The 27,584-nt window shown below is 54.7% G+C and overlaps 1 protein-coding gene across 1 annotated transcript; it reads left to right on the top strand.

Annotated features, from left to right (window-relative positions):
* The first annotated feature begins 1,121 nt into the window (after positions 1-1,121).
* On the top strand, positions 1,122-27,572 carry C1H1orf167 (chromosome 1 C1orf167 homolog). The gene is given in 21 exon segments (XM_028839760.2): positions 1,122-1,372; positions 2,750-3,966; positions 4,102-4,145; positions 4,965-5,163; positions 5,862-6,016; positions 8,443-8,555; positions 8,993-9,170; positions 13,014-13,189; positions 14,029-14,203; positions 16,541-16,697; positions 16,807-16,961; positions 17,672-17,880; positions 20,078-20,222; positions 22,358-22,762; positions 23,304-23,457; positions 25,517-25,622; positions 25,997-26,171; positions 26,273-26,502; positions 26,777-26,870; positions 27,396-27,502; positions 27,505-27,572. Coding segments are annotated over 21 exon segments (4,332 nt in total). The 5' UTR covers positions 1,122-1,302.
* Positions 27,573-27,584: the final 12 nt, after the last annotated feature.

The raw sequence follows: 27,584 nt of genomic DNA, 5'->3' as shown, positions 1-27,584 counted from the left end.
TTCACTAATGTCGTCACTATATTAGGTGGCCGCAAGTGCAGGGCAAAGAGACTGAGGAGAGGCCAGGTCGCTGCAGTTGGAGAGACAGTGGGCTGGGAGGGCTCACTGTGATGTGGGAGGCAAGACTTGAAGGCAGAAGGGACAGCAGCACAAAGGCCCTGCAGTGAGGGCATGTGTGCCATTTGGAGGAGCAGCCAGGGGGCTGGTGTGTGTGGAGGACAGTGGGCAAGGGGAAGAAGACTCTGGGAGGACCGTCACTGGGAGCCGGATTAAAGACTTTGCGGGGCTGGGTGTGGTGACTCACGCCTGTACTCCCAACACTTTGGGAGGCCAAGGCGGGCTGATCAGCTGAGGTCAAGAGTTCGAGATCAGCCGGGTCATCATGGCGAAACCCTATCTCTACCAAAAAATACAAAAATTAGGCATGGTGGCATGCGCCTGTGGTTCCAGCTTCTTAGAGGCTGAGGTGGGAGGATCCCTTGAACCCAGGGAGGCAGGCAGAGGTTGCAGTGAGCTGGGATCATGCCATTGTACCAGTCTGGGCGACAAAGTGAGACTCTGTCTCAAAAAAAAAAAAATTTTTGCAGCCTAAGGTATCTTGCAGCTATTGAGCCATTGCAGCTGGAAAGCAGACAGTCTGTAAACAAATGGGCTTTGTTCCAATATAACTTTATTCACATAACGGACCACTAGCCCAGGCAGTAATTGCTAACCCCTTGCCTACAGCCTTGAAGGCTTGCAGGGGCATTGAGTGGGCTGGAGAGCCTCTGTGGCATTAGAGTTGAGGCAGGGCATGATCTGATTTCAGTGTTCACAGGATCACCCTGCCACTGCATGAAGAGGAGGCTGTCGGGTGTGAGGACGAGGGCAGAATAAGGGTGACCAGTTGGGAGGTGGCAGATGAGGGCCGCTCACCTCACGAGATGCCTGTTAGACATCTGGGTAGGCGTGGAGGAGGTCGCTGGACCTGCATGGTGAGATCTGTGTGCAGATCAGCCGAGAGGTCTAGGGGGCAGGATGGGGCAGCATTTGACCTGGACACTTACCATGGAAAGAGGGGTGATAAGTAGGGCAGGGAGAGGAGCCCCTGAGAGACCAGAACAGTGAGGGGCAAGCCCCAGGCAGCTGGGACCAGGCCAAGAGCAGCCAGGAGTACTGTTAAAGGGAAGGGGTAGGGATCAGAATGGGGTGGGGTTGAATGAGAGCCAGGGCAACCTGTCCTCTCCCCGCAGGGCCCATCTTATTAAACAGACCAGGCCACTCACTGTGGGGTGGACCAAGGACACCCCTGTCCCTGAGCCCATGGAGCTAAGGTCTGATGCCAGCCACAAGGAGAATGTGTCCCCAAAGCCTGCAGTGCTCCTGAAGCCAGGCAAGAGGCTTAGAGGGCCTGGATGGGAGGTTACAGGAGCAGGGCCCGTCTCGGTATTGGCCCAGAACCCCCCTCCCAGGCAGGCCAGCCTATAGGGCCTGGCTAATTCCACAGATCAGCCACCATGGTCGGCGGCACATAGAACAGTTTTCCCAGCCTGGGGCCTAAGGAGCAGGGGTCTTGGGAAAGTAAGGTCAGGAAGAGAGGGGACCAGGAGTAGGCCTGGTTGGTGCCCCTGGCTAAGATGGGGCCCCCACAGGTCAGCCAGTACCAGGGGCGGTGGGCTGGGAACATCCCTGCTCAGGCTGCTGAGGCTTTAAGAAAGTCACAGAGAGCCGGGAGTGGTGGCTCATGCCTGTAATCCCAGAACTTTGGGAGGCCGAGGCGGGTGGATCACCTGAGGTCAAGGGTTCAAGACCAGCCTGGCCAACATGGTGAAACCCCGTCTCTACAAAAATACAAAAGTTAGCCGGGCATGGTGGTGGGTGCCTGTAATCCCAGCTACTTGGGAGGCTGAGGTGGGAGAATCACTTGAACCCGGGAGGCGGAGGTTGTACTGGGCGACAGAGCGAGACTCCCTCTCAAATAAAAAGGAAGCCACACAGCTGGGTCAGCCAAGAAGGGGAGCAGCCCAAGAACAAATGTGGATTCTTGAATTCACATCCCAGTTTCTTCGTGTTCCAGCTGTGTGACCATGAGGCAAGTTGCTTGACCTCTCTGAGCTTTAGTTCCCATCCACAAAGGCAGCAACTTTTATGGCCCACTCTGCCTGCCAGGCCCCGCGCCCAGAGCCTCCCGGGACCTCATCCATCCCCATGAGGACTCTGCCTGTGGAGTGGGCTTAGGGGCTGGGGAGGGCCTCCAAGGCCCTTCTCCGTGTTCCCAGAGCAGCTCACCTTTACCCACTGCTCTATGGGGTCTTGCTTTCACCCCAGACCACTGCCCCCACCACCTCTTTGCTCAAGCCAGAAATCAAGGAGTCCCCCTTGATTCTTTCTTTTTTCCCCTTTACCTGACTCCGCCAAGCCTGCTGGCTGCACCTCTGAAGCTTGTCTGAATCTTATCTTTACCCACCTGCTACCCCTGATCCCAGCCACCATCATCTCTCTCCTGGGACCCCCTCAACTACCTCCTAAATATCTCTCTGCTTCCCTCTGTCCAGCTCCAAGAACCCCCCACTTCAAGAGCCCCAGGGACTGCCCATCGCTTCACCTAGGGAGACAGAGCTGGCAGCAGACCCCGGAAGTCTTAGCTCCCTCCCGCTGCTAGGGCCCCGTCCCCTCCCTGGCTCTGAGGCCTGGACAGCTCCACCTGTCCCACCTGAGTGCCGGCCACCCAAGTCCTCCCCCAAGGCATGACTGTCTCTCCTCTCTTTAGAGCAACGAAGATTCCGGAGGAGCCTGGGGATCAGCCTGAGCAGTAGACATGACCAGTGGGTGCCCGGGTGCCAGGTGGAGAGGGGAGGGCGTGCTGCCACACCCTCCCCAGGGGCGGTGCTAGGCCAGGAGCCCTGCCGAGTCCAGACCAACCTGGCCAGCCCTGGTCCCCGCCTGGGCCTAGCCCTGAAGGACACGACTGGCCGACTGGTAAATTCAAGCGTCTGGCAACAGAGCAACCTGCAGCCTCCAGCCCAGAGGTGCCAAGGGAAGGCTCGAGAGTTTGCCATTCAGCAGAGCAACCTGAGCAGCAGGGAGACCAGCAGCCCCCACCTCTGCCCAGAGCCTGGGGGGAGCTTTGGGCCCCACAAGCTGCCCTGGGGTCGTCTCCTATCCCAGGAGCCACTGGCTCGCCCATCTCCCTGTCTGAGGCAGTCCAGGCTGCCGGCCCCAGGCACCCCTAGCGGGGACTTCAGGCCCACTGAAGCCTTTGCCCCTCTTGATGGGCGCACACGGCCAGGCCTCAGATTCTGGGGTGGCCTGGGGAGCTGGAGGTCCAGGCTGGTGGGGGAGCCTCTCACCCTGGAGGACCTGGCTATCCCCAGTCAGAACCAGACTCGGGCCCCATCCCATGCTGCCATCCAGCAGCTGCTGGCTTCTGTACGTTGCCTGGCGCAGGAGGCAGCCAGACTCAGGTGCCAGGCACCCCAGGAACCTCCCCGTGCTGTGCAGCAGGACCTCTGGACCAGCAGTGGCCAGCCACTCTCCGCCCACCAGCCTCTCCTTGCTTCCTGGGATGAGAGGCGGAGATGCCTTCGAGGCCAAAGGAAAACTGCAGCTTTCTTGAAGACCCCGGCTAGTCTCTCAGACTCTTGGGCACAAAGCAAGCTAATGTCACCTGAGACCACTCTGGGGACACTGACTGGGGATTCCCTTAATCCTGGGCAGGGGCTCCCTCCCGCCCACCCCCTAGGGTCAGGAGACAGCTGCTCCCCCGTGTCTCCAGATGGCAGGGCACAGAAGGGTGACCCCAGTCTCCCTCAAGGGGTGGGAAGCAGGGGGGCCGGCCCCTGTTCCTCAGCCTTCTCCAACACAGCCTGGGGAATCCCACCCAAGCAGAAAGGAGAGGAGGGGGCCCCGAGGGAGCGGGTCCACAGGGAGGAGGAGAGGACGGCTTTCCATCTGCCAGACACAATCTCAGCGAGCAATGCCTTGAAGGTAGAGGCTGGGGGAGGCTGGAGGTGGGGTGGGGGGCGGGGGGCGTTGCTCCGGGGCAGGGAGGCTCGGCAGGGGGTGCCTTGTCCTGCCTGCTGCTCGGCCTGAGAACTGTGTTATGTACTCTTGCTTTCCCAGAACAAGGCACAAAACATTGTAGCCCCAGAGTCTGAGGCAACCTGGTGAGGCCATGGCGGGGTGGGGACAGGGGTTGGAGCGGGGGGGACACATGCTCAGGACTGTGCTTCCATTTGCCTGTGCGAACGGAGATGAGGGCCTGATGGAGATGAGGCAGGGTTTCAAGGAAGAGGAACTTATTTCCTGTCCCTGCTGGGGAATGAAGGGAGCCTCCAGGGCCCCAGGGACGAGAATGAAGGGATGCTTGTGGGTTTAGGGCACTCAGTGTCCTGAACTTCCGAGGCTACCCTGGGTTTTTGGCAAAGAGGGCAATCTCTGGCTGGATGCAGTGACTCCTGCCTGTAATCTCAACACTTTGGGAGACTGAGGCAGGCAGATTGCTTGAGCTCAGGAGTTCAAGACCAGCCTGAGCAACATAGCAAAACCCTGTCTCTACAAAAAAAAAAAAATTTTACAAAAATCAGCCGGGTGTGGTGGTGCACGTCTGTAGTCTCAGCTACGCGGAAGGCTGAGGTGGGAGGGTCGCTTGAGCCCAAGAGGTCGAGGCTGCAGTGAGCCATTATCATGCCACTGCACTCCAGCCTGGGTGACAGAGCAAGACTCTGTCTCAAAATTATATATATATATATAAAAGAAATAAAGATGGCATTCTCCGACCCCCAGGGCCTTGCTTGTGTGGGGTTTCCAAGTCCAGCCATCAGTAAGAGGGAAGTTCTTCCAGTCTGCAGTGTGTTACTTCTGTTGTGGTGTGGGTCACCACTCGACTGATTGCAGGAAAGGCATCTCGGAGGGTATCTAGCCACTGGGCTCTCCCTGGGGATAGGAGGGCAGTCCACCCCTGATCAGCCGTGGTCTGCCCCCAGTTGGCAGCTGTTGTCCAGATGTTTTCGATCTTGGAGGCACTTGGTGAAGAGGCAGTCGGATCCAGTGGTGGCGGCAGTGGCACTGGGCCGCTGGCAGCTGTTGCGAAAGGGCCTTCAGGCCCTGTGGCTCCGGGAGGCTCAGCTGGAGGCAGCATGCGGGCAGTACACAAAGATTCTGCTGGCCTGGAGCTTCCGAGAGGTCAGGAGTCCCCAGGTTGGGCCAGGGGGCTGTGTGAAGCACTAGTGTGTCTGGGGAGGAGACTCAGCCTATGGAGAGGGCACCCACTGGGCATAGGTTGCACCTCATGAATGATCAGCAGTAGATCGTGTAGTTGTGAGTCCACACACCCGAATCAGCTCTGCCTAAGTTCAAATCCTGCCCCCTCTACCACTTGCTAGCTGTGTGACCTTGGGCAAGTTACCTAACCTCACTGTGCCCCAGTCTCTTTCTCTCTAAAATGGGATGATGATAATAATAGTACATACCTCTCTCAGGGTCATTGTGAGAGTAAATTAATAAGAGACTCAGAACACTGCCTAGCGTACAGCAAGCTAGTAGATAAGTGGCTGCTATTTTTTATTAGTGGTTTGCCAGCCAGGGCTGGAAGGGAGTATCTGTGTCCCTCCCTCCTTGGGAAAGGGGTGCTCTGAGAGGGGTCCAGTCCCAGCTTTCGTCTTCTAAGGAAAGTGTTGCCTCTTGGGATGCATCTCTCTGTATTTGTTCATTCATTCATTCCTTCATGCCCAAAGAAGGAACGAATAGGCAGAGTAATGGTTAAGACCACAGGCTGTGGAATCTGATAGGCGTGTGTTACTCCTGTCCCCTCCCCTGCCTGGTGTTTCCTTGGGAGGCAGATTCAAGGCCAACATCTCCTTTCCCCTTCTCTCTTGAGCCAGTGGAGAAACCTGGCTTTACAGCAGAAACAAGTACAGCCCCACATGCAGGCTGGGCCAGGGTCCCCGCCCTCCAGGAGAGCCCAGGGCCAAGGCCCCTCCTTGGGAAGAAGCACAGTGGCGGACCTCTCCCAGAGAAGCAGGCTGGAACACATCAGGTTGGTCAGCGTGGCCTGGGAAGCTGGTGGCCTTCCTTCTCCCGCTTCCTGCCTTACCCCCACTACTTCCTCATCCCCACAAAAGAATGGGAATGAAATAAGCAGATGTGGGCAAAGATTGATGCAAAAAAGATGTCCATCACGGCATCATTTATAATTGTAAAAACTTCAGAACAGCCAGGCATGGTGGCTCACGCCTGTAATCCCAACACTCTGGGAGGCCTCGGCCAGGAGTTAGACAGCAGCCTGGGCAACATAGCAAGACCCCGTCTCTAGCAAAAAAATGTAAACATTTAGCCAGGCATGGGGGCGTGCTTGTAGTCCCAGCCACTCTAGAGGCTGAGGCAGGAGGATAACTTGAGGCCAGGAAATCAAGACTGCAGTGAGCTATGATCATGCCACTGCACTCCAGCCTGGGCAACAGGGCAAGATCCTGTCTCAAAAAAAATAAGCTGAAAAGCAGCCTGAATGCTCAACAGTGAGTGAGGAAATGATGGTTTGACCATGTAATGAACGATTAGCAACCATCCAATATGATGTTTAGGAAGATTTTTTATTGGTTTTGTTTCCAATCATAGCAGTAATGCATGCTCAATTTGAAAAATATTCCAAATAGTCGGAAGTATATTAATTAACTTGAAAGCTTCATCCTCTCATAGCCCCCTCCCTGGAAGTATTTTTATGAATATTTGCAAAAAATAAAAAATAAAAAATAAAAATAAAAAAAATAAAAAAAAGAATATTTGCATAGCATTTTTAAAAACCACATAGTTGCATAGAAACCACACAGTGCATAGAAAAAGGACCAGAAGGAAAAAAAAAAAAAAACCGAAAATGTGCATTGCGAAGCCTAACACTGCTGAACCATACACTTAAGGAGGCGGAGCTTGCAGTGAGCCAAGATCTCACCACCACACTCCAGCCTGGGCGACACAGCGAGACTCTGTCTCAAAAAAAAAAAAAAAAAAAAAAAAAATGGTTACAATGGTAAACTTTCTGACATGTATTTTACCACAATTAAGGAGTGAAAAATAAATATTTAATTGAAAAATACTAAAATGGAAACTATGCTTATCTCTGGAGCAGTGGGATTAAAGTCGGTTATTTTTTTCTTTTCTTTTCTTTTTTTGCCCAGGCTGGAGTGCAGTGGAACAATCTTGCTTACTGCAACCTCCATCTGGGTTCAAGCAATTCTTCCGCCTCAGCCTCCTACGTAGCTGGGATTACAGGCACACACCACCACGCCCGGCTGATTTTTTTTCTTTTTTTTTTTTTTTTTGTATTTTTTTTAGTAGAGATAAGGTTTCGCCATGTTGGTCAGACTGGTCTTAAACTCCTGGCCTCAAGTGATCTGCCTGCCTCAGCCTCCCAAAGTGCTGGGATTACAGGTGTGAGCCACTGCGCTTGGCCTCTGGTTATATTTTTCTTTATTTCCCCAATTTTCTACTATAGTTGGGTATTTTTTTTTTTTTTTTTTTTTTTTTTTGAGACGGAGTCTTGCTCTGTCGCCCGGGCTGGAGTGCACTGGCCGGATGTCAGCTCACTGCAAGCTCAGCCTCCCAGGTTTACGCCATTCTCCTGCCTCAGCCTCCCGAGTAGCTGGGACTACAGGCGCCCGCCACCTCGCCCGGCTAGTTTTTTGTATTTTTTAGTAGAGACGGGGTTTCACCGTGTTAGCCAGGATGGTCTCGATCTCCTGACCTCGTGATCCGCCCGCCTCGGCCTCCCAAAGTGCTGGGATTACAGGCTTGAGCCACCGCGCCCGGCCATTTTTTTTTTTAAACAGAGCATTGCTCTGTCACCCAGGCTGTAGTACAGTAGTGCGATCTCTGCTCACTACCACCTGTGCCACCCAGGCTCAAGCAATTCTCATGCCTCAGCCTCCCGAGTAGCTGGGACTACGAGTGTGTGCCACCGCACTGGCTAATTTGTGTGTGTGCGTGTGTTTAAATATATATATATATATATATAAAAAATATATAAAATCTTTTTTTTTTTTTTGTAGTAGAGATGGGTTTCACTATGTTAGCCAGGCTGGTCTCAAACTCCTGGCTTCAAGTGATCTGTCCGCCTCAGCCTCCTAAAGTCCTGGGATTACAGGTGTGAGCCACCACACCTGGCCATGTTCTTGTTTTTAAATTGAACAAATGTATTTAAATAATTATTTAAATGATATTTATTTTAATACATGTTTGTTGTTTAAAAAAATCCAAATAGTGTTAAAGAGAATAAATCAAGAGCAGAACCTCCCCCCAGCAATAGCTTTTAAATCTGACATAAAATGAACTGTCCAGGAGAGGATGGGGGACTCAGCGCCCCCTGCTCCCAAGGGCAGACCACATCTGCCTGGGGTGGGGTGGACAGGTTGGGACCGTGTGCCCTCCCTCCCGGGTCATCGGCTTCTCTCTGGGCAACTTCACTTTTAGTCCAGGAAGTCTGAGGGAGGAGGAGAGAGCTCAGTGGCTTCTGTCACATCCTGGGCAGAGAACAGACAGCAGAGATGAGAGAGTCCAGATACTGGAGGCCCTGCAACTGGCGGGTGAGATGTAGGGTGCTGGGAAAGCAGGGAGGTGGAGCCTGGACATGCAGGGCCTGAGCTCCGCACTGGGTAGGGGCGGGGGACCCAGTTTGAGTGAATGTTTATTGTGCATCTGCTTTGGCACATTCCCAGAGACACTCTCATTTGAGCCTCACAGTGACCCCCAAGAGGAATTGTGCCCATTTTATGGATGGGAAACTGAGGCACAGAGAAGTTAAGCAACTAGTTTGAGGACACACAGCATGAGAGGAGCACAGCCTGCATTTCTGGGCTGATACGCTGATGCAGGCCCACACCGGAGGCTGGAGTATTGGAGCTAGATTTAACTTACTCAGAGATGGGGGAGACGGGCACCCCACGTGTCAGGGGCCCCTCCTGGCTCGGATCCTCCCGTCTGCTTACTCTCTCTTTTCTCTCCCTCCTCCCTGCCTCCTTAGTCTTCTTCCTGTGGTGCCAACAGAAGGAACGGGCCAGACAGCAGAAGGAGAGTCTGCGGAAGGCCACCAGGGCCACACAGACGACAGGGAGCTTCCCCCATGCCTGGCACTTTACTGCTGCAGGTGCAGCCTGGGTGGCGCCACTGAGCCCCCAGCACCAGAGAGCTTGGCTGTGCAGGTAGGACACCCTTCCCTTTTTTTTTGAGATGGGGTCTCACTCTGTCACGTAGGCTGGAGTACAGTGGCACCATCTTGCTCACTGCACCCTCCACCTCCCTGGCTCAAGCGATCCTCCCACCTCAGCTTCCCAAGTAGCTGGGACCATAGGCACGCGCCACCATGCCCAGCTAATTTTTTGTATTTTTAGTAGAGACAGGGTTCCACCATGTTGCCCAGGCTGGTCTCGAACTCCTGACCTCAAGTGATCTGCCCACCTTGGCCTCCCAAAGTGCTGGGAATCCAGGCGTGAGCCAGCGTGCCTGGCCCCCACTTCCCTTTAAGTCAGCTCTTAACTCCTAGTATTGAGAGGCAAGGATGCAAATGGGAAGTGAAAGCAGCCATCGACTGAGCATGCCTAGAACATGCTAGCCGGCCCCACTGGCTGGGATTTGGTTATAAGCAAAGCTTAGTCCCAGCTTCCCACCTCTTCCCATCATCACAGTGGAACCCATGGCTGGTGGGGGAACAGACAGGAAACTGGCAGTCCCAAGGGTGTATGTGAGTACCACCTGGCTTAAGTGTTGTGAAGAGAAGGAACACAGATCTATGAGTTTCTTTTTTTGCTTCCTGGTGGTTAACTTTTTATTATGGGGCATTATTATTATTATTATTTGAGACAGAGTCTCGCTCTGTCACCCAGGTTGGAGTGCAGTGGCACGATCTCGGCTCACTGCAACCTCCACCTCCCGGGTTCAAGCGATTCTCCTGCCTCACCTCATAAGTAGCTGGGATTACAGGCACATGCCACCATGCCCAGCTAATTTTTTTTTGTATTTTTAGCAGAGTCGGGGTTTCACCATATTAGTCAGGCTGGTTTCGAACTACTGACCTCAGGTGATCCACCTACCTCAGCCTCCCAAAGTGCTTGGGATTACAGGCATGAGCCACCACGCCCGGCCTGTGGGGCATTTTTTTTTTCTTTTTTTTTTTTTTTGAGACGCAGTCTCGCTCTGTCACCCAGGCTGGAGTGCAGTGGCGGATCTCAGCTCACTGCAAGCTCCGCCTCCTGGGTTTACACCATTCTCCTGCCTCAACCTCCCGAGTAGCTGGGACTACAGGCGCCCGCCACCTCGCCCGGCTAGTTTTTTGTATTTTTTAGTAGAGACGGGGTTTCACTGTGTTAGCCAGGAAGGTCTCGATCTCGTGACCTAGTGATCCGCCTGTCTCAGCCTCCCAAAGTGCTGGGATTACAGGCTTGAGCCACCGCGCCCGGCCCTGTGGGGCATTTTTATCTTACTCAAAAGTAGAGCAGATAGGATAATAAACCCCAGCGCACCAATTACCCAGCTTCAACAAAATCAGCCTCTCTTGAAGCTTGTTTCATATGTACTCCAAATACATCCCCCGCTCCAAATTATTTTGAGGCAAATCCCATGCATTATACCATTTCATCCATAAATACTTTTGCATGCCTCTCTAAAAGATAAGGACTCTTTAGAAACATAACCATTGGCCAGGCACAGTGGCTCATGCCTGTAATCCCAGCACTTCGGGAGGCCGAGGCAGGTGGATCACTTGAGGTCAGGAGTTCGAAACCAGCCTGACCAACATGGTGAAACCCTCATCTCTACTAAAAATACAAAAATTTATCGAGCGTAATGATGAACACTTGTAATCCCAGCTACTCGGGAAGCTGAGGCACAAGAATTGCTTGAACCCGGGAGGCAGAGGTTGCAGTGAGCTGAGATCATGCCACTGCACTCCAGCCTAGGCGACAGAGTGAGACTCTATCTCAGAAATAAATAAATAAATAAATAAATAAATACATAACCACAATACCACTCTCACACCTGAAAAATAATGAAACAACTGTTCCTTAATACTCACGAATTATCTGGCCAGTATTCACATTTCCAATTGTTTTGCAAGTATATATTGTGTTAGAGTTTGCAATAAGGTCCACGTATGGCAGTTGGTTGATAAGTCATTCAAGTCTTTTAATTTTTAATTAAAAAAAAAAAAATTTAGCCGGGCGCAATGGCTCAAGCCTGTAATCCCAGCACTTTGGGAGGCTGAGATGGGCGGATCATGAGGTCAGGAGATCAAGACCATCCTGGCTAACACAGTGAAACCCCGTCTCTACTAAAAAAAAAATACAAAAACCTAGCTGGGCGTGGTGGCGGGCACCTGTAGTCCCAGCTACTCGGGAGGCTGAGGCAGGAGAATGGCGTAAACCCGGGAGGTGGAGATTGCAGTGAGCTGAGATCCGGCCACTGCACTCCAGCCTGGGCGACAGAGCGAGACTCCATCTCAAAAAAAAAATTTTAGAGACAGGGTCTTACTCTGTCATCCAGGCTGGAGTACCGTGGTGCAATCATGACTCACTGTAGCCTCAAATTCCTAGGCTCAAGGGATCTTCTCATCTCTGCTTCCAAGTAGCTGGGACTATAGGTGCCACCACACCTGGCTAATTTTTAAATTTTTTGTAGAGATTTAATTTTTTGCCATGTTGCCCAGGCTGGCCTCGAACTCCTGGACTCAAGCGATTCACCCACCTTGGCCTCCCAAAGTGCTGAGATTACAGGTGTGAGCTACCATGACTGGCGAATTTTAAAAATTTTTGGTAGAGACAGAGTCCCACTGGTGAGCCATGATCGCACCACTGCACTCCAGCCTGAGCTCAAGCAATCCTCCCACCTCGGCTTCCCCTGAGTGCTGGGATTATAGGTGTGAGCCACCATGCCCAGCCTGTTAAAATCTTTATAATAGGCTCCCCTTCATTTTTTTTTTTTTTCATTGCATGTTATTTGTTGAAGAAACTAATTTGCTTGCCTGCTAGTTTCTCACTCTTTGCATTTTGCTGACTACATCCCCCAGTGTAGTTTTCCGTGAGAACTTTTAGCACAGGAAGCTGACCTAGACCAAGGTTCGGTGTCGATGTGAAGGATGAAGAGTTGCCTGGTGGAGGGAGATCAGAGAAGGGTAGAGTGTTCAGAGGCCTCTGGCCAGGAGGGTAAGATCCTGAGGTGTAGCAGAGCCGAATTGGAGCCTTGTTAGTACAGGGTAGGGGGGCTGAGGGTAGTTGAAGATGAGATTGGAAAAATCTGTGGGGGCCTTTTTGGCCATGGGGAGGGGTTGAAATTTGATGGTAGAGCAAGGAGGCTACCACTGGAGGATTAGCAGGCGACTATGATGATTTGATTTGAGACTGGAAAAACACCACTGGGTTACGGAATAGGAAATGACTGGAGGAGGCTGAGGTGGATGCAGGGAGGCCAGGTCAGAGGCTGCTGAGGCCACCGCGCTGCCAGAGGTGACAGTGTCATGGCCTAAGCAGGTGACGTGCGATGCATCTTCAAAGCAGCCCCGTTTTACAGATGAGAAAACAGAGACTTGGCTGGGCACGGTGGCTCAAGCCTGTAATTCTAGCATTTTGGGAGGCCAAGGTGCCTGGATCACTTGAGGTCAGGAGTTCAAGACCAGCCTGGCCAACACAGAGAAACCCCATCTCTACTAAAAATACAAAATACAAAAAAAAAAAAAAAAAAATTAGCCGGGCATGGTGGTGCATGCTTGTAATCCCAGCTACTCTGGAGGCTGATGCAGGAAAATCGCTTGAACCCAGGAGACAGAGGTTGCAGTGACCAGAGATCACACCATTACACTTCAGCCTAGGCAAAAGAGCGGAACTCTGTCTACAAACAACAACCGCAACAACAGCAACAACAACAAAATATGGAGGCTCAGAGTGATGAAGCGGCTTGCCCAAGGCCTGGGTAGTGTGTCTGGCAAAGGTAGGCAGCTGGAACCGCAGTCATCAGACCTTGCAATTGACATGGGTATTTTCCCTCTGTTCTCCCAGGTGCTTTGGAGCCTGGCAGCAGTTCGTGCAAAGAGGGTCCCGGTACCGAGACCACCTGGCTGACCGCCGGACGGGGACCCTGAGGAAATGCCTGGAACAGTGGGTGCAGATGAAACAGCTCCGGGACTCAGATGGGGCAAAGGTGACCCAGCTGTCCCTCTGCCGGCAGAAAGCAGGTGAGCTAGTGTTGGCTTCTGCCCCAGCAAACCATGTCACTTAATCCCCTTCTTCAGTGGGCCCTAGTTGAATATGTGAATTCTTGTGGAAGGTGGTAGAACTGGGGCTTTCTAGGAGGGCAGCGTGTAGTCCTGGGAGGGGGCAGGAGGGGTCCCAAAGTGGGCAGGCCCCGGGTGAGCCACATCCCTATGTCCCATCGCGAGCTGCTGTGGGTGAGACACTCGGTTCTGCTCCTCCCACTGCAGGCTCCCTCGGTGCTGGTTATCCCAGATCCCGCCTGGAAGGGATGTGGGCCCTGCTCTTGGGAAGCTCCTGGTGTGATGGGGGACCCACAGCCCTAATCTCTACCCCAAAACTTAACTGGGGGCCCAGTGTAGTGGCTCGCATCTATAATCCCAGCACTTTGGGAAGCCAAGGAGAGTGGATCACCCGAGGTCACGAGTTCGAGACCAGCCTGGCCAACCTGGTGAAACCCTGTGTCTACTAAAAATACAAAACTTAGCCAAGTGTGGTAGCACACCTGTAATTCTAGCTACTCGGGAGGCTGAGGCACAAGGATCGCTTGAACCCAGAAGGCGGAGGTTACAGTGAGCTAAGATCACGCCATTGCACTCCAGCCTGGGCAACAAGAGCAAAACTCTGTCTCAAAAAAAAAAAAAAGCACTTAACTGGGGAAGATGGGATCTTTGAGGCCACCTGGAGGGGAGGGCTTGGAAGCGCTGGGAGGGGACAAGAGACGAGAGCTCCCAAGAGGAGCCCAAGGCAGCAGCTATCAATGGCTGTGGGCAGAGTGAGGTCAGTGGGGGGGCAGCTGACTGGCCTCTTGACGGTTTTTCAGGACGTGAGGCTCTCCACACTGCAGGCCCTGCAGCCTGTGGCCTGGGTACAGTGGGCCAGGCCCAAGGGCTGCAGGAGCAAGGCCGGGGCTCTCTGCAGGATGCTTGCCGGACACTGGCCCTCTGCCGGGCGCTGCTGCTGTGGAAGACGCGGCTTTTCCAGTGCCAGTGGGCCAAGTAGGTGTCCCCAAGCTTGTGACCTGGGGTTGGGCCTGGGGACTGTGGTATGGGCACATGAGCAGTGCTCAGCACCAGGAGGAATGCGGGAGGAACGTCCCATAGGGCAGTAACTGCATCCCACTCCTCCCCGTGGCCCTGCACAGGCCCTGGCACACTGTGGTGCCCAGCCGATGTCAGGCCCTGGGAGGTGGCCTAGGGACACTGGAACAATGATTGAGCCACTGGGGGCCAGGGGGCTGCCAGAGACACAGACATAGAGCTCTACAGGGGTGGCCGGAGCCCTAGTGAATGCCCGTCTCCCTGCCAAGTGCAAGTCCCGTGGTGGCAGGGACCATGTCTGTGTGGCTGTCGTTGCTGGCTCCCAGCTCCCTGCAGGTGCCTGGCATGTTGCAGGCATGGAGTAAATACTGTAAAGGAACAAGGGCAGGAGCCAGGGATCAAGCTCTTATCTCCTCCCCCATCAGCCTCATTACACAACTAGAGAAAGTGAGGCTCAGAGGGCCGGAGCAGGTTGCTCTAAATCCCAGCGGGAGTCAGGAGCAAGAAGTTCCTGTGGTAAGACCTTGTTGCTGCCCCCACACAAGATGGTCACTGCTGGAGTTCAGAGCCCAGACAAAGGCTGTGGGTGAGGGGAGGGTGGCGATCAGGAGCAGCCAGCTTCCCCAGGGGATGTCAGGAGGAATGGAGGCCAGCAGTTGCAGGGTTAAGAATTCTGTCCTTGGCTGGGTGCGGTGGCTCACGCCTGTAATCCCAGCACTTTAAGAGGCCAAGGCCAGTGGATCACCTGAGGTCAGGAGTTCGAGACCAGCCTGGTCAACATGGCGAAACCCCGTCTCTACTAAAAATACAAAAGTTAGCCAGGCGTGGTGGCAAGCACCTGTAATCCCAGCTACTTGGGAGGCTGAGACAGAAGAATGACTTGAACCCAGGAGGCAGAGACTGCAGTGAGCCAAGATCATGCCACTGCACTGTAGCCAGGTGACAGAGTGAGACTCTGTCTCAAAAAAAAAAAAAAAAGAATTCTGTCCTTGAAAGCCACATACCCACATGGTCCACTTGGACCCTCAGCCTCTTTCAGTGTACCCCTGCAAGTCCAGGAGAATTCAATTCACCGTGACCTTTCAGAATGTGAGGGTACCACTCATTACTCACATGCCTGCCCCACAGCCCCCAGGCCCTCCCTCTCCAGCCCATCCTCTGGCCTTTGGACCTCAGGGCACAGTTGATATCTCGTGGCAGCTCTCCCGGGGCACCCTCCAGGGCCTAGATGAATCCCAGGTCTGCTGCTATCTGGAGTTTGGGGAAATGACTTTCCCCCAGGCTCAGCTTTCTTATTTTTGTAAGTGAGTGGAGGCAGAAGTACTGGTGTGGTTGTGGGGGTGGGCCCTGGCGTCTGGGGTCCCTGGGCCTGGGGCTCAGCTCCATCTCTGATCAGCTGCGTGGGCTCCCAGCCCGCCCCAGAAGCATGATGAAGTCAGCCAGTAATGCAGGTGGAGCATTAGCTCGATTGGCCAGACGTGGTGGCACACACCTGTAATCCCAGCTACTCGGGAGGCTGAGGCGGGAGGATCGCTTGAACCCAGGAGGCAGAGGTTGCAGTAAGCTAAGATTGTGCCACTGTACTCCAGCCTGGGCCACAGAGTCAGACGCTGTCTAAAAAACAAAACAAGCCGGGCGCGGTGGCTCACGCCTGTAATCCCAGCGCTTTGGGAGGCCGAGGCGGGCGGATCACAAGGTCAGGAGATCGAGACCACGGTGAAACCCCGTCTCTACTAAAAATACAAAAAATTAGCCGGGCGCGGTTGTGGGCGCCTGTAGTCCCAGCTACTCAGGAGGCTGAGGCAGGAGAATGGCGTGAACCCGGGAGGCGGAGCTTGCAGTGAGCCGAGATAGCGCCACTGCACTCCAGCCTGGGCGACAGAGCGAGACTCTGTCTCAAAAAAAAAAAAACAAAAACAAAAAACAAAACAAAACAAAACAAAACAAAAAAGCATTAGCCCAGTCAGCCCAGTCTCAGCTGCTCACTGAGGTCACTCAGAGAACTCTAGAAAAGTCTGGAAGCCCAGGATGTACCCTGACCATTAAGTCAGAATCTAGCAGAATCCAGGGATAGGACTCTGGTGGGCATCGGTATCTCTTGAAGCCCCCAGCGATCCCAGCATGCAGCCGCTGTGGCGGGCGGCAGCGTGGAATGCTAGCCCAGTGTCTGGCCTGTGGTGAGCACCCTTCCAGCCCACCTCTTTCACAGCGGCCAGGGTGGGGTAGCCCCTGCTTGGCCACCCTGCCCAGCCTGGGGGTGAGGCTGGGCTGGGCACTCACCTGCCCCTTCTCTAGCTCCTTCCTCCAGGGCCTGCAGCAGCGGATGCTGCAGTGCAGCCTGAGATGGTGGCACATGAGGGCATTGGGCCCAGATGCCACATCAAGCTACACCAAGACACCCTCAGCTCCGGAGCCAATGGGCAGCAGCACATCCCAAGGCTCTCTGGAGAAGGTGAGAGGTAGGTGGGTGGGGAGGGGCTGGGGCAGGTAGGGGTGGGTGGGTGGAGATTGTGGGAAGGGGACAGGGTGGGGGACCCAGGACTCCACACCTCCTTCCCCAGGTTCCCAGGGCCCCCACCCTCCCGGAGACTCTCCAGGGGAGCCTTCTGTGGGCAGCTGGGCAGCGGCAGCAGGGGCAGTGCTTTCGGCTCTGGCGGGCACGGGCCTGGCAGTTCCAGGGCACAGCCAGGTGGTACCAGCATACCCTCCAGAGGCGGTAGGGACCCCTCCCCATCCGCCTGCCACTCTATGGACTTACTGTTTCCCAGCCCCTTCTCCCATCCACCCTTGGCCTTCACAGAAGCAGCCCCTTGGGGTCTGCACCTCAGGGGCCTTCAGTTCCTCCTGTCTTCCTGCCCTGTCCTACTGAGAGGGTGTCAGGGAGCGGTGAGGCACTCTACAGAGTCACTGTTCCTCTTGGAGATTTCACAGCCGAGGTTCATTCATTTATAGCACAATGCATAAGAGTTGGTCTCCCTGGGTTCTAATCCCAGCTTTGCCCCTCACTGGCTGTGTGATCTTGGGCAAGTTGCATAACTTCTCTGTGCCTCTATTTGCCTATCTGTAAAATGGGGTTAATAGTACTCGCTCCAGTGGGGCAGTGGCGAGGCAGGGCACAAACATTTCCCAGTGCCGTGTGTGGCACGTTGTGAGTGCTCAGTCCATAGCAATGTTTATGGCTAGTGGTTGAGCACAGGACTTGGCAGTGGGGGTCTAGAGTCCCACCGTATCCCTCCCACTAGTCATCATGACCCTTGGAGAGGTGCTTGGCCCCTCCAGTCCTCAGCAACCCACCCTCCCATAATGGAAACAGAAGAGTCACCCAGAGCCCCCCACTGCTGGAGAGAAGAGAGAGGAGGGCGGGGCAGGGCTGGCCTGGGATTTGGGGGACAGTGGCCATCCTAGGGTGGACCCTCCCTTTCCCAGCATCTTCCTCAGCTGGAGCCGCTGGGCAACAGCCCAAGGGGCCTGGAGAGAGCTGGCTTCCCACTGGGCCTGGGATCGGAGCTGCAGGGCTGTGCTGGGCCTGTGGCGTCGGCGGCTGCTGCAGTTGCGGCTGGTGGAGAGGTGGGCCCAGGAGCGGGGCTGGCGACTGGCACGAGATGCCCTATGCCACTGGCACTCCTCTTGGCAGGGTGAGTGGAGACTGGGTTGGGGGCACTGCAGGTGAGGGCAGGGCCAGGGTCTGTCTGAGACCGATTGCAGCCCTGGCCAACAACTTGACTGTAACCTCATGGGAGGCCTTGAGGCAGAGGCTAAGCTACATCTGGACTCCTGACCCATAGAAACTGTGAGATAACAAACATCTGTGGTTTAAAACTAATAAGTACTTGGGTAATTTGTTACACAGCCATAGATAACAAATGCAGTTGATCAGAGAGGTCCGCTGAGCTGTGACACTGACTTAGCTGGATTCAAAGAAAACAGGCTGACCAATTCTTACACATTGTGCTATGTATGAGTAAATGAATGGACCTCAGCTGTGAAATTTCCTAGAGGAACAGTGACTCTGCAGAGTGCCTCACCATCCCCCATACCCTCCCATCCCCTAGCAAAGTCTGGTGATGAGATCCCCACAGGCTACACCCAGGAGTCGGGTGGCTGAGCAGAACCTGGGGGCTTGGACTCTGTAGTCTTGAGTTTGAATCCCTGCTCTTCCATACCCTGGTTGTGTGAACTTTAAACAACCTACTTAACCTCTCTGAGTCTCAGCTTACACATCTGTAAAATGGGGATAATGTAGTCCCTACCTCATCACCTTAATATTCATCCTTATCCTTACCTGGCCTTTAGGAGTCACTGGTCTGAGCCCTGAGCTGGGGGAGAAGTGGGCAGAGTCATGGTGCCCTTAGAGGCCAGTAGAGTTAGTCAGAGAGGGTCCCAGGAGCAGGTAAGGAGGGCTCAGCAGGCAGAGCAATGGAGAGAGAAGTTGAGGTGTGGGAAGGGTTCAGCAAAATAGGGCAGTGGGAAGGACTGGATTTGCAGAGCTGGCTGAGGGTGCAGTGTGTTAGAAGCCCTAAGGAATGTGACCAGTGAAGGGAGAAGGGATAGTCCCAAGGCAGGCTTGCTGTCTGGGTCTCTGCCTCTGGGCAAAAAGAGCTGTTGCATGGCCCAACCAGTCTTTCTTTCTTTTTTTTTTTTTTTTTTTCAAGACGGTCTCACTCTGTTGCCCATGCATGCAGTGGTGCGATCTGGGCTCACTGCAACCTCTGCCCCCCTGGGTTCAAGCAATTCTCCTGCCTCAGCTCCCCTAGTAGGTGGGATTACAGGCGCCTGCCACCATGCCTGGCTAATTTTTGTATTTTCAGTAGAGACAGGGTTTCACCATGTTACTGGGCTGGTCTCAAATTCCTGCCCTCAAGTGATCAACCCACCTCCACCTTCCAAAGTGCTGGGATTACAAGCGTGAGCCACCGCACCTGGCCCCAAGCAATCTTTTTATAACCTGATATCAGAAGTGACATCCCATTGCTTCTGCCAAATTCTGTCTGTTAGAAGCAAATTAATAAACCCAGCCCGTATTCAAGGCGGGGCATTGCCCGGGACAGGAATACAGGATGCTATCTTGGAGGCTGCCCACTACACCAACACATCGCGTTAATGCTGGCAGACAGGGCTGTGGTTGTTCTGGAAAGTCATGTCCTGTCCGCTGGGGACAGCTGCTTACGCAGCCCAGTCATTCCCCAGCGGGAACGCTGAGCCAGTGTTTCCAGAACTTCCAGTTTTTACAGAAAAATTGAAAATTAGATTTTTGGGCCAGGCGCAGTGGCTCATGCCTGTAATCCCAGCACTTTGGGAGGCCGAGGCTGGCGGATCACAAGGTCAGGAGATCAAGACCATCCTGGCTAACACGGTGAAACCCCATCTCTACTAAAAATACAAAAAACTAGCCGGGCGAGGTGGCGGGCACCTGTAGTCCCAGCTACTCGGGAGGCTGAGGCAGGAGAATGGCGTGAACTCGGGAGGCAGAGGTTGCAGTGAGCTGAGATTGGGCCACTGCACTCCAGCCTGGGCGTCAGAGTGAGACTCCGTCTCAAAAAAAAAAAAAAAAAAAAAAAAAAAAAAAACCAGAAAATTAGATTTTTACCGGAATTCTCCAGATTCGAAAACATTGTGGCAAAATTAACAAACAAAAACAAACCCAACAACTCTATGAGCTGGGCTGGCCTGGTCACCAGCAGGACACGCGTAATAGAGGCTTTTTAACCCAGACAGTCAGGGCGGCCTTGTCTGTTCCCACCTGGTAGGGAGCGAAGGGCTGGCTAAGCAGAGACCCATGGGGAGAGGCTGGGGTGAGCACCCAGTGGCTCTTCAGCATCTCTCTGGCCCCAGGACAGCAGTTCCTGCATGAAAAGTGCCAGACGTGGGTGCAGGGCCACCTCCAGGGCCTGCAGAGGGCTGTGTTTCGGAGCTGGCAGCAGGCAGCAGCTCGTCAGAGACGCACAGTGACCCGGCCAGAGCAACTGCTACTGCAGAGGTGGGTGGGCCTGGGGGTGGGAGGGTGTTGGTCCTCCCCACCCAAGGAATAGCAAGAAGAGCACCCAGGGGGTGGGAAGCTCAGGGGGTGGGAAGCTCAGAGGGTGGCCCAGATAGGAGGCCTATGGCCTGGGGAATAAGGGGCATGCAGGGAGACCCTAGCCCGGAGACAGAGGGCCATGACCACTGATACCTTATTATCTATTTTGGGAGTGGTGGCAAACCCCAACCCTAACCTGTGGCCCCAACAAGCCCTGGGAGTCCAGCTCCTGGCCAGGTCAGTTCTTTGGTTTTAGAGGATATGATTAACATGGGAGAAATCAGCTGGGAACAGTGGCTGACGCCTATAATCCCAGCACTTTGGGAGGCCGAGGCAGGTGGATCACTTGAGGTCAGGAGTTCAAGACCAGCCTGGCCAACATGGTGAAACCCCATCTCTTTTTTTTTTTTTTTTTTTTTTTGAGACGGAGTCTCGCTCTGTCGCCCAGGCTGGAGTGCAGTGGCGCGATCTCGGCTCACTGCAAGCTCTGCCTCCCGGGTTCACGCCATTCTCCTGCCTCAGCCTCCCGAGTAGCTGGGACTACAGGCGCCCACAACCGCGCCCGGCTAATTTTTTGTATTTTTAGTAGAGACGGGGTTTCACCGTGGTCTTGATCTCCTGACCTTGTGATCCGCCCGCCTCGGCCTCCCAAAGTGCTGGGATTACAGGCGTGAGCCACCGCGTCCGGCCTGTGAAACCCCATCTCTACTAAAAATATGAAAAATAGCCAGGCGTGGTGGCAGGTGCCTGTAGTCTCAGCTACTCAGGACACTCAGGCAGGAGAATCACTTGAATCCAGGAGGTGGAGGTTGTGGTGAGCCGAGATTGTGCCACTGCACTCCAGCCTGGGTGACTAAGCAAGACTCCGTCTCAAAAAAAAAAAAAAAAGGAGAAATCCACTCCTCAGAAATCTACCATAATGCCCATTGTGAGGAGTCACAGCAAGGAGGTGTCTGCTGTACACCGTTGCTAAGAGAAGACAGTGCAATCTTCATTTAAGTAAAGATGTTCTGGTGGAACATGTATACAGTTTATGAATGCACATTGTAAAACCAAGCAGAGGGACGCAGAATGGCTCCTCCCACAGTTCAGTACAAATGCGAATGTTCAGTGTCCCCATAGGGGCAGTGAACTGTTGGCTACAGAATGGCTGACGTCTGTGCTTTTGCATCTGAGGGTGTAGATGGGTTGTTTTTTTTGAGATGGAGTCTCGCTCTTGTTGCCCAGGCTGGAGTGCAATGGCGCGATCTCGGCTCACCGCAGCCTCTGCCTCCCAGGTTCAAGCAATTCTCCTGCCTCAGCCTCCTGAGTAGCTGGGATTACAGGCATGTGGCATCACGCCCGGCTAATTTTGTATTTTTAGTAGAGACGGGGTTTCTCCATGTTCATCAAGCTGGTCTCGAACTCCTAACCTCAGGTGATCTGCCCCTCCTCTGCCTCCCAAAGTGCTAGGATTACAGGCGTGAGCCACTGCACCCGGCTGTAAATGTTTTTTTTTCTTGGCTTCTCAGTGAGTGGGAGATGGTGTTCCTCTCCCTCACCAACCACCTGGGCATGTGATGGGAGGCAGGACGTGGCTGGTGTGGGACTTGAACCCATACTACTGGTTCCCATGCCTTTGCAGGACAGGCCCTGCCCTCTGAGGCTGAGATTCCAAGACGGAAAGCCAGTGCTTTCACCCGTTCCTAGTCCTTTAGTGTTTTGTGGGAGCTTTGCTGGTGTAACATTGAATAAATGTGACTTTTGACTCTGAGAACGAGACAAGCCCTCCCATGCATCTGTTTTGGGTTTGTTTTGTTTTTTTGAGATGGAGTTTCACTCTTGTCACCCAAGCTGGAGTGCGGTGGCGCGATCTCAGCTTACTGCAACCTCTGCCTCCCGGGTTCAAGCAATTCTAAAATTCCCAAGTAGCTGGGATTACAGGTGCCCATCGCCATACATGGCTAATTTTTGTATTTTTAGTAGAGACGGGGTTTCACCATGTTGGTCAGGCCGGTCTCAAACTGACCTCAGGTGATCCACTCACCTTGGCCTCCCAAAGTGCTGGGATTACAAGCATGAGCCACCACGCCTGGCCCCATGCGTCTGTTTTGCAGCTACTTCCAGGCCTGGTGTGAGGTTGTAAGAGACACAGGCGTGCTCCGGGCCCAGCGTCAAGCCTTTCAGGATGACCTGAGGAGAAGGGCACTGGGGGCCGTGTTTGCCACATGGCGGGAAGCCCAGGCAGCTGCAGCCGGGGCACAGGAACAGCATGTGGCCCAGGCCTCCCTTGCCCACTGGAGAAGCTGCGGGCAGCAAGGCCAGGAAGATGGGCAGCCAAAGAAGGCCCGGGCCCCGCAGGCCTTCCCAGCATGGCCAGTGGCCCCGGACGTGCACCGTGAGGCCCAGCAGCAGGAAGGAGAGAGTGCTGGGGCCCAGGCAGCCCGGTGCTGGGCACTGTGGGCGCCCAGCTGTCGGGGCCAGGTCAGCCAAGTCCATGCTTCCTGGAAGCTGCGAGCCTGGTGAGTGCCGTGGTCTAAGCGCAGCCCCACTCTGTGCTTCCAGCTCAGGCCTCGAGCCTGTTTTTGGCAGGGGTAGAGCGTAATTCGTGGCTGGGTGGCGGGGCAAAGGCTCGAGGGTGATTGGGGGTGACAGGGAGAGGCCGCCCTAGCCATCTCCCTGTCACCCCGTCCTGGACCACATCCTGGCACCACCTCTTGCTGTGTGTCCCCTCCTTGGGGAAGTCTCTGATGGTCCTGCCTGGCAGTCACCAGCACAGTCAGCCACTCAGCAAGCGCCATAAACGCCAGGGAAGGGGAGGCAAAGTGGCACTGGCAGGACTGTCCCCTCTCTGCCCCTAAACAGGATGTTTGTCCCTGTCTGCGATTTTCTCCTTCCAGGTCGCTCTCCATCCTGTTTACCCAGACTCTCCCTCCAGAAGAGGGAGTGGGAGGTGGCTGGGGCTTGGCCTGGAGGGCCCCCTCCCGCAGGGCACTGGAAGGGCTCCCTGCGGAGAGTCCTGGCCCTGATGGCCCTGGCTGCAGACTCCTTCCTCTCCCGCAGGGTCCTAGAGGCCTCGACGCAGTCGGGGGCTTGCGGCGGTGTCCAACGAGCCATCGTCACCCAGCTCCGGCAGGCTGGGCTCAGACGCTTCCTGCAGATGGCGCGGCTCAGGGTGCGGCTTGGACTGCGGGCCAAGGCCCCAGGGGCCGGCAAGGTCCGCCCCAAGCCCCAGGCTGACCTCACGCTCTGGCCCCGGATGGCCAGCAGGGGGAGCCTGCTGCTGGACGCCCCAGCCCCTTGGAAGCAGGTGAGGGGAGCCTAGGCAGGACGGGAGGTCCAAAAATGACCCTCGGACCACCGGCCTTAGAATCAGCTTGATCCGGCCCATGGCGGCAGCATGGCTGGATGCCTCCCCAGGGGCCCAGCAGCTTTGTACACACCACCTCTCCCCGGTTCTCAGTCAGCCTCTGACAAGCAACTCTGAATCCATCAGCAAAGATGAACCCAGCACCTCTAGAGTGCCAGCCCACTGCAGGTCTGGACACAAAGACCAGCGTGTTGGGTCACAGCCTGTTAGGGAGACACTGAAATGCATGCTTTCTCACGGTGCAGCTGAAGATCAGGATAGGTACATGGAACAGTAGCATTTTTTTTTGTTTTTTTATTTTTGAGACAGAGTCTGGCTCAATTGCCCAGCCTGAAGCAGAGGTGTGATCTCAACTCACTGCAACCTCCACCTCTCAGGTTCAAGCGATCCTCCCACCTCAGCCTCCTGAGTAGCTGGGACTACGGGTGCATGCCACCACACCTGGCTAATTTTTGTATTTTTAGTAGAGACGGGGTTTCACCATATTGCCCAAGCTGGTCTCGAACTCCTGAATTCAAGTGATCCTCCCACCTCGACTTCCCAAAGTGCTGGGATTACAGGTGTGAGCCACTGCACCAGGTCAAGTTTTTTTTTTTTTTTCCTTATTGGAAAAGTGAAATATGCTCATTACAGAAAAGTCAGAAAATATAAAGTAGAAAAATACCAAAATCTCTTTCATAATTCTCTCTACCCAACGGCATTGGTCAGTCCCTCTCCAGACCAGAAGCAGTTAGTTCTGACACCAACAAATGGTGATAAGAGGTTGATGGCCTAGCAAGAGGGAAGAAGCCACCACAAAACCAAACAGAAAATGACACTGCACAGCAGTCTGGGGACATGTCCTTGAAGGACACAGCCCCAAAGATACTGGCAGGTGAGGTAGTGTCCCTAAGATCAACAGGCATCATCAGGAATCTTATTTCAGAATGCCACAAAGAATACATTTTAGAGAAGGTTCTAAGAGAAAAAGCTAAGGTGACTTTTTTCGGTCGTCGTTTTTTTTCAGACAGTGTCTCACTCTGTTGCCCAGGCCGGAATGCAATGGTGCAATCACAGCTCACTGCAGCCTCAACCTCCAGGGCTCAAACGATCCTTCCACCTCAGCCGCGTGAGTAGCTGAGACTACAGGCGTGTGCCAACACACCCGGCTAATTTTATTTTTTTTGTAGAAATGGGGTCTCACTGTGTTGCCAGGGCTTGTCTCGAACTCCTGGGCTCAAGCGATCTGCCTGCCTTGGCCTCCCCAACCGCTGGGCAGGCCCATTGCGCCATGAGCCACCGTGCCTCCCGGTTTTTGTTTTTAAAATGGAATTGAAAGGAACTAGCCTTGGCTAGTTGCAGAATTCACACATATGGGGCTATGGCAACAGCAGGTTCTAGGGTCTCAGGGTCTCTTCTTTCTAAATAAGCTACAGGGCAATTGCTTCTCAGAGTACTTTTACATTTCTGTTCAAGACAAGGATCCCATATACTGATGGAGAATCCGAGGCCTCTAGAAACTAAACGCTGGGAATGGTACCTAGGGTGCTTAATTCCAGGGCCCCCTCTTTTCTGCCACAGGCACACATGCCCCAGCAGCCCCTTTGGAGAGCCCCTCTCTGTAGAGAGTACTAGCCGGGGGCTCGGACTCTGGAGTCAGACCACTTTCGAGGTATGAGGCCTCAGACAAGTAACTCAGCTTTGACAAGTTTTAAGTGGGGAGAGAAACAGCCACCTCCCAGGGCTGTGCTCCCAGGCACTGAGGGGTAACTTCTAGGGGCCCACCCCACTGTTGGAATGTCTTTGGCCACCTGGGGGAATGGGTGGAAGAAGCAGGGATGTGTCCTGCCAGCCAAGAAATCCCAGTGGGGCCCCAGGAGGTCCAAGCCCATGGGGTTCAGGTGCTCCTTTCTGGTTGTTCCTTCAGACCTGCAGCTGCTGGACACAGGCCACAGGGCTGGTGCCGCCCGCGCCATCACTGCAGTGCAGCCTGGGTGGACAGAGGAAGCCAAGGGGAATGGCCTGGGCTCAGAGTAAGGAGACCTTGCCCTGGAGGACAAACAGTGTCTGAAGTGCAGGGGTGAAGTGGTCTCCAGTCCTCAGGGGCCTGGAAATCAGCTCCCTGGGACACGGTGTTATGTGTACTGACCATTCTCCCCATCCATTCCCTCTTAGGAATGTTTCAGGTGTTCTGAGAAAACTTTGTGTTCCTGTCCCGCCCCTGTGATTTCTCTTTGGGCAGCAGCCCAGAGCGGCTAGAGGCCTGGGAAGATGGGGGGCAGGGCACAAGGCTGAGCTCAGCGCCTTCCTCCACGCTCCTCACTGTACTCAACTCCTAGGCGGGCACTAAGAGCAGCTGCCTTCTTGGACCCACATTAAGCTCTTCTGACTCAACTCCCCTTTCCAGGGTGCGGAGAACATTCTCTCTGCCCTGCCTTCCAGCTCTGGCCGCAGTGGCCTGGACAGAGTAGCTGGGTCCCAGGCCTGCCCTTGTGGATGAGGGACCAGGGACCAAGAGGACACTCCAGCCCTGAGCCCAGGGCCCTCAAAGCCCAAAGCGAGGCCCATAAAAGGAGGCTGGGGTGAGAGGAGCTGTGTGTGCAGTTTGGGGGGTCCGAGGGATGGGGGCAGGGGCCGAGGGGCTCGCCGGAGCCATGGCTAGAGCTGGGCCCTCTCTGGCCAGTGCTCTTTCATGTAGGATCCTGGAAAAGCAGGCCCAGGCCCATGGCTCTGCCCTCCTTCCGGCCCTGAAGGGTCACGATGCTCTTGGCCATCAGGAGGAAGTACCTGCAGCGCCGGTGGCTTAAGGCACTGCTTCGTGGGCTGCGGGGTTCCCAGCAGGCCAGGTGCCTGGCAGCAGCATGGCAGCACTGGGTGGATGCCCAAGGGGCAGAACAGCTGGCACGGACCCTGGTGAGTGGGCGCAGCCCCTCTCCATACTGACCATCTCCCATTTCACCTCATACTGAACCCTAACCCCTCTCAAAAGTATGGCCCTTGGACCTACTGACTCCAAAACCTTGGGGGACAGGCCCAGGAATCTGCATTGTTAATACTCAGATGACACCCCCTTGCCATAGCCCTTTCACTCTGGTGCCGCAGAGGTGTGGGGGGAGAAAGGCAGAAGGGCTGGCGACTGCAGGGGAGCGTGAGCGCAAGAGGCCTCCTCTGCCAACTGTCCCCAAAGCTCAGAGAGTGGCACCTGAGATCGGCCTGGCGGACGTGGTGGCAGCGGATCCTGCGACTGCGAGTGGCTCAGCAGTTAAAGCAGCAGGAAGATGGCTGGGTCCTTTCCCAGGTACTACCCTCTTCCCTGCACTCCACCCAGCCAGCCTTCCAGAAGCCTGTGCCACAGCTGCGCACTGCGGATCTGAGGTTTCCCTGCTTGCCAGCCCCAGGGCCCCTTTGTTTTCAGGGGAGGGGGTCAGTTCCATTACAGAACACACAGGCTGGATGCTGGAGCCCTTGATTTGATTTGTGGCCCCAGCTCAGGCCAGGCCCACCCGGTCCCTCAGTTTGGGAAGGTGTGGCATGAGGTATGGCTGCCGCTCAGACTAGCCCATGGAGGGCCTAGGTCCTGAGCACCCCCTCCCTCATTTGCTCTGCTCTGAGTACAGCTTCCCAGATCACCATCGGATCTATTCTGAGCTTGTGCATTTGGCCTGGGCAAGACTGGCTGGCTGCTTGGGGCAGAGGGAGGGGCCCTGGGGACAAAAGGAGCTGGGCACAGGTGTTGCTCTAGCAGGCACGGCACAGACCCTGGAGAGAGCCCACAACAATAGCATTTCCTCCCCTCCCTGGTTCCAGGCCTTTAAGAAGTGGCACCAACGCCTGGCAGCCAGAAGCCCAAGGAGAGGAGCTGCCAGTAGCCCAAGACCCTGGAGCAAGCCAGGCCCTAAGGGCCCTGAGAGTGGACAGAAGCCGCCGGAGCCCTGCGGGGTTGGGGGCTTGGGGCAGAGCATGGGGCCCAGCTACAGCTGTGACGTGTTCCCAGA

Source organism: Macaca mulatta, chromosome 1, assembly GCF_049350105.2.
Source record: "Macaca mulatta isolate MMU2019108-1 chromosome 1, T2T-MMU8v2.0, whole genome shotgun sequence".
NCBI lineage: Eukaryota > Metazoa > Chordata > Mammalia > Primates > Cercopithecidae > Macaca > Macaca mulatta.
Note: the sequence above shows the minus strand (reverse complement) of the source record. Positions and strands in the feature narration are given on the sequence as shown.